Source organism: Mustela putorius, unplaced genomic scaffold, assembly GCF_011764305.1.
Source record: "Mustela putorius furo isolate JIRA1106 unplaced genomic scaffold, ASM1176430v1.1 tig00003867_pilon_pilon_pilon, whole genome shotgun sequence".
Classification (NCBI taxonomy): domain Eukaryota; kingdom Metazoa; phylum Chordata; class Mammalia; order Carnivora; family Mustelidae; genus Mustela; species Mustela putorius.
The window spans coordinates 31,646,677-31,652,676 of NW_025422019.1; the positions used below are offsets into that span (position 1 = coordinate 31,646,677).

The 6,000-nt window shown below is 40.2% G+C and overlaps 1 protein-coding gene across 2 annotated transcripts in view; it reads right to left on the reverse strand.

Annotated features, from left to right (window-relative positions):
* Positions 1-5,576, reverse strand: part of FSIP2 (fibrous sheath interacting protein 2) — a 91,361-nt gene extending 85,785 nt beyond the window's left edge. For both annotated transcript variants that reach the window (XM_013059039.2, XM_004757846.3), the window contains exons 1-4: positions 5,363-5,576; positions 4,895-5,020; positions 1,391-1,552; positions 247-336 (exon numbers count right to left, since the gene is read on the reverse strand). In XM_013059039.2, the coding sequence (XP_012914493.1) occupies positions 247-336; positions 1,391-1,552; positions 4,895-5,020; positions 5,363-5,461 (477 nt within the window). In that variant the 5' untranslated portion in view covers positions 5,462-5,576. The remainder of the gene's footprint in view (positions 1-246; positions 337-1,390; positions 1,553-4,894; positions 5,021-5,362) is intronic.
* Between the last annotated feature and the right edge of the window lie 424 nt (positions 5,577-6,000).

Below are 6,000 nucleotides of genomic sequence, written 5' to 3' on the forward strand. Positions count from 1 at the left end.
TCTGAGTAGTAATTTAATTGCTAAATTACACAAACTACTATTGGCTTGTTAATAGATGACTTGGTTCCTTTTCTTGGCTTAATATAGCAATCTCAAAATATTATTTATTCCTCTTCTAAATTTTCATTTCAAAAAAGTAGTTTGTCAAAATTAAAGGTAAAAATATTATGTGAAAATATTTTGCATACGAATAACGCTTTCTTCTAAGCCCTATGTAAAGAAACCAAATTTAAGTGTTTAACTTACTTGATCTCTTATATAGTTTCTTTCAAAGTCTAACTTTAAACTGGTAAGATACTGCCTGTACTTATTCAGTTCTCTCAAGGTACATACAATCTAAAAAACAAAACAAAACAACAGTAATGACAAAAATATATAAATACAAATATTTAAAAATCATAGCAATTACTTTCTTTTTATTTATTTATTTTTTAAAAGATTTTATTTATTTAATTGATAGAGATCACAAGTAGGCAGAAAGGCAGGCAGAGAGTGAGAGGAGGAGGCAGCCAGAGAGGGAGAGAAGGAAACAGGCTCCCTGTTGAGCAGAGAGCCTGATGCAGGGCTCAATCCACGACCCTGAGATCATGACCTGAGCCAAAGGCAGAGGCTTAACCCACTGAGCCACCCAGGCACCCTGCACCTTTCTTTCTGAGGAAAAATAGTAATAGCATACCACTTGACAATATTTTTGTATTAGGAGTGATAAATTGCATTAACTCTTTACAACTTTTAATCAACAGGAAATTTCTAACCAGTTATCATTACTTTATTAATATGCATTATGCCATGCTAGGGGATTTAGTACACACAACTGAGTTATTAGAAGAAATGTAAACAATGAATCATGGAACACTACATCAAAAACTAATGATGTACTGTATGGTGAATAACATAACATAATAAAAAAATACCAATGTAATAATAATGTTCTGTCCCAATAAGAATATAGTTCATCAAGATTCTATCTATTACTAGGTTCCTATTTTATCTCAAGTTTTTTTTTTTTTTTTTTTTTTGTGATTTGGTGTGTGTTATCTCAAGTTTTTACAAAGCTTAGGGGACATAGTCCCTGACAAGCATACAGTGACCTTAGAGACAGAGAAAGAGGACTATTATACATCTGGGAAAATTACCTTTATATCCTCAAATTATTTGGTTATCATCTTTTGATATTATAAAGAAAAAAGATGAGGGAAGCAGTTTCATTTAGAAGAAACTATTGTCTGTTTTCCTTTAACCCAAATACTGAGTAATTTATAAAATTTCCCATTAAGTATTTCTCATGACCAAGTTAGAGGTGATATAGACCCCCCAGCGAGTTACAGAAGCAAGCTTTATCAAGTCTTGGAGGTTTAGAATGATTAAAAATAATTAATCTTCTACTCACTTTATTATTGCTGGTGATATAGCCACCTTTCTTTAATCTTCTCAGGATATCTTTGCGCTTATAGTATGCTCTTAAATGTGGATCATGAAGACTTTTATATTGGTTTTCCAAAAGTCGACAATAAGGATCAGTCAGGTTAAAACCGTAAGAAGGTTGAAAAAGCTGCAAACACAGATTTTAAAATATTATAAAGGTAAAACTAATGAATTTCACTTTTAAATGTTAATCTATTAAAATGACTAGATTGTTCACTGAAAATAAGCATGCAAGAATTTAAAGTGGGGAAGAAGCAGCAACAGAAAGATTTGCATTAGGCAACAGAAATTTATATTATCCTAACTTCTTTTTCCCCACTCACCTGAGTTATTCTAAAAACCTACCTTCACTCAATTAATTCCTCCCAGATCACTATCAGTCTCTGGCTCTTGGGTCAGAGAAGAAAGAAGGAAAAGAAAGGAAATAGAATGAAATTTGCTTTAATGTATAAAGAGAGTGAATGTTATGATTCTTCCTTTTCCTTTTCCCACTTCTAGGTCAAGGTAATCACTAGATTTAAAAGGATAAAGGGATAATAGTAATTATGATTATTATATACCAATAATCTGAAAATGAATAAAATTAAGAAAGTCTTTCACCAGGATTCATGGAAACAACTTTAGCCAAAAAAGTAGAAGTAAAACTTAGATATCAAATATAATGAATAAAGGTTATTTTGTATTAGGGTCTTATGTAAGGCAAGAAATCCAGTGGTCTTTGAGAGTGGTACAGTCAGGGGAAAAAAAAATCAAGGTCTGTATTATAAAGTTCAACATATTGAAGAACCAATTATAAAAGATATTGATAAGGATTGAAGTTTCTTTATATGTGTAAAGACCACATACAACCTTATACAGTAGTCATTAGCCTGTAAACGAAAGAAAATATCAGCTAATAGTCATGTTTATCTATCTGTTACCTTAGAGGAAACAGCTGAATTATCTCATCCATTTGTAAATTAAAACATTACCAAAGTGAGGTGGGTTTGTGTGGTGGTGGTGGTGGTGGTGGTGGTGGTGTGTGTGTGTGTGTTTCAGCCCGTTTTCCAATTGCAGGATGGTGATAATGGATTTTGGGGAACTTCTGAAAGGGAAAAAGTGGAGGATGAAGTAGGTGTGGAAGCTGTCCTAATATTTTGTGTTCTTTCTTTTCTTTTTTCTTTCTTTTCACATTACTTTAATTTTTCCTGGCCAGAGAAGTGTAAGTTAGTCTAAAGTACAGTCAAAAAGTACTCGGCTCAAGGGAAAGACAACTGGAATGTGTGGAAGACGTGGCAAACCCGAGAGCACCTGCCCTGCTGGCAGATATTCAGTTCCCCTGAGAGTTCCTCCGCATTGTTCACCAATTGAGGTCTGGCTGCACGTACCAGTTTGTGACCTCTGTGTTCAGTCTGGCAGGAGCCACCTCTGTCAGATTCTGAACACTAAGGAGCCTGGCTAGGTGGGACCCTCAAAAGAACCCCCTCAAGCTATAGGTGAGAGGATGGTTCATATGTGGGCAAAGCGGCAGACCGCAGGAATATGACAGGATGCCAGCTTTCCTTTTCCATTTAAAAGCTTCCTTGATAAGTTTCTGACTTCTTGCTTAATGCAAGGCTTCAATCTCTTCCAAGGATGTACATCGTAAAACCGAATCCCCTCATTACTAATGCTTCCCTGAGAAGGCCAAGAGAAGAATCTCTTAGGACAGTGTCTTGAATTCAGTAAGACCAGGTACAAAGCCCATACTTTTCTTGCAAGGGGAACAATCAACAATCATGACTCAAGAATGGATTGATTTTTTTTTCTTTAAAGATGTTGACATTTAGCTGTCAATATCTCTTAGCTGTTGAACTTTAGCTGTGAGGGCGTTATGTTTCTCAGGACCAAACTTGGGCTACTGGTGTGTAAACAAGGAACATCTTTTAGACATATCCATTCATTAGAGCCAGTGTGTGCATCCCTTTGTCAATTAAAGTGGTTGGTTTCTTTTTAAAAAAAAAAAAAACTTTAAAGTGTAAACATAAACCATCTCTTTTTTGAGATTGTACTGAAAGAAAAAGAAGATCTCCCAAAGTCGGTCTTCAGGGAAGTAGTCTGGTGCTTGATTATGATTACATAAAGATAGTTTTGGGGGAATAAATGTAATAAAAATAGAGAGAACATCTTTTAAAAAAGTAGTTGACAAGCAAATTAATATTTGACAGAAATGGTAATTCAGCAAACAATATACTTGAATAAGCAGACAAAAGACAGGGCTAAGTTTATACCCTGAAGAGATTTCAAGCATAGTTTAGAAAAGCTAGTTTGTTTGGATGTGACTTAGCCAAACAGTGTGAGGTGGCCTATTTTTCGTTAGTTTGCTCTATTGTAGTAAAACAAGGGGGGAATTATATATTTCTCAGAAACAAAAGTTTGAGTAATCATATTTATTAGGCAAGTATCAAATACCAAGGGACCCTACTAATTTCTGATGACATCATAGATAGAAGGAGGGCAGAAGGGTCACTCGGAATTCTTTCCTTATAAAATTTTTTGAACTACTGATCAAAACAAACACTCAAAAAAAGAATGTGTTGAATCTCCTTCAGCATTAGCACTGAGTCAAAGGCTGGGGATGTTTAAGGGTCTAGGTAATGCTGAGGACTAAAAACATGAAAGTTTGAGGCAGGCACACTATATCCCAGTGTGATTTACATTATAAAATTCTAATTATAGTGTTGAGTAAAATTACACAAACCAAGGGCAATGCAAACTTTAAGGAAATATAAGCTAACTGGGAGCTGTAATAGCTCAGAAAGAACCTTGAAAGATGGTTCAGATTCACAGATTGGGCAGAAGAGGAGACAATATGTCGGTTTGGAAAGCAAGATGAAGAAAGGCACAGAAATATTAACGTGGTATGTCTCTTACATGGCATAAGAGACCCCAGGTAGAAGACGCTGAGGCTCTCGATTAGAGAAAAGGCTGGATGAGGAGGTTGAAGCGAATCATGGAGTCAGTAGTTGAGTACTAAACATGTTAACTTATTTCAACGTCACTGTTTTCTCACTGAATGTATGAAATAGAATGCAGTCCTAACAAAATCCCAGAAAAGTATTCTGTAATGCAGGTTTTGTCCAAGTTATTATTGGTTGAAATCATAACACAATTAAATGCCCAACTAGCACCAATAAGCTTTTACCTTTCAACCAAATGTTTTTTAACAAAACCTCACTAAATAGGTATACACACAGTTATTGTAAAGAAAAGTTAATGTGGTTCTGTAAGTTATGAATTAAGACATAACTAAGAATCTAAACTTTCTAGCCCAAGATACTGTGCAAACTCTACTAGATGAAGTTGCTTGGTATCCATCCTAGGTTAGGTGAGGGGTTGGTTATTTTTTTCCCGTGCATGGTAGTGCAAATTCCCCCAGTGGGCTTTGTATCTAACGGCAAGTAGGAAAGAGCCAAGAAAACCAACATAAGACCATTAAAAATTACTTTACCTTTTCACTTAACTTCGTAGTATAATATAAAGTTTTGCTTCCTGGGATCAGAGGCAGCTTGACCCCGAGAGGCAGATCCAGTAGTTGACCCGCTCCGACCCCTGGTAAGTGGGTTTTGTGCACGCCCTGTCAGATGCAATTGGAGAGTTTGGCCTTTCCTTTTAGTATTAGGTATTAGGCCAATCTGCTCCTACTCCAGTCAAGAGTTATACAGTCAGGGCCAAAGGGTCGCGCCCTCCCAGACAGCCCTGAAGACCTCCTCCCGCTTCCCGGGTCACCCGCTTCGCCAAGGCCCCGCAGCCAGTTGCGGCCAGAGCGGGCCGAGAGCACTGCCACCCGCCGCCCGCACGAGGGCGCCAGAAGCGGGCGGTTAGGAAGCGCGCGACGGGTCTGCGGCTCTCCCTGCCCCGGCCCTAGAGGGCGGGAAGCCTGGCGGAGCACCACGACGCCAGGCTAGCTGCCACTCACGTCTCCGCATTGCTGGCTGTCCGTGGCCAGGCTGCTGGTGGCCGTCTTGGAGGCAGCGACGTTGGCAGCCTTGGAACAGGCGCTGAGGTACAGCTCCATCGCCGGCCTGGGCCCTTCTTCCCCGCTCCGCCCGCCCCGGTCTCCTTCCCTCGCACCCCTTTCCCCGTCGTCGTCCCTCCGTTGCGACTGGACCCGGAATGGCCAGTACCCCGCCTCCGCGAGGCCTCACCCTCGCGGCGTTCCAGCGTCCGAACTTGGGGGCCCCCGAAAGGGGGTGCCCTCCCGAGGGCTGGTCCGCAGGGCTTGGGCCTGCAGCGCCCCGGATGTGGGGAAATCAGCCCTAGGGGCCTGGTCGGCGAGGGCCACAGTCGAAATCTGATTTCTCTCAGAAACCAGCTCCTCTCAGACGTACACACCCCAAATCCGAACTTTGAAACCTTTGCGGGAGGGTAGCTGACTAATCTGCCCTGGCCTCCAAGGAGCTCTGGTTTGGCCCGGGTGGGGGGCGGGGGAAGGCAAAAAACATCGTTAAAAATCCAGAAGTGACTGGAGAGCCCATTCTAGGGGCAAAGGCCTGGTTTTCTGTCTGTGCCCCGTATAGAGATTGTGGTCACCCCCGACACAGGCTCCCACGCCCT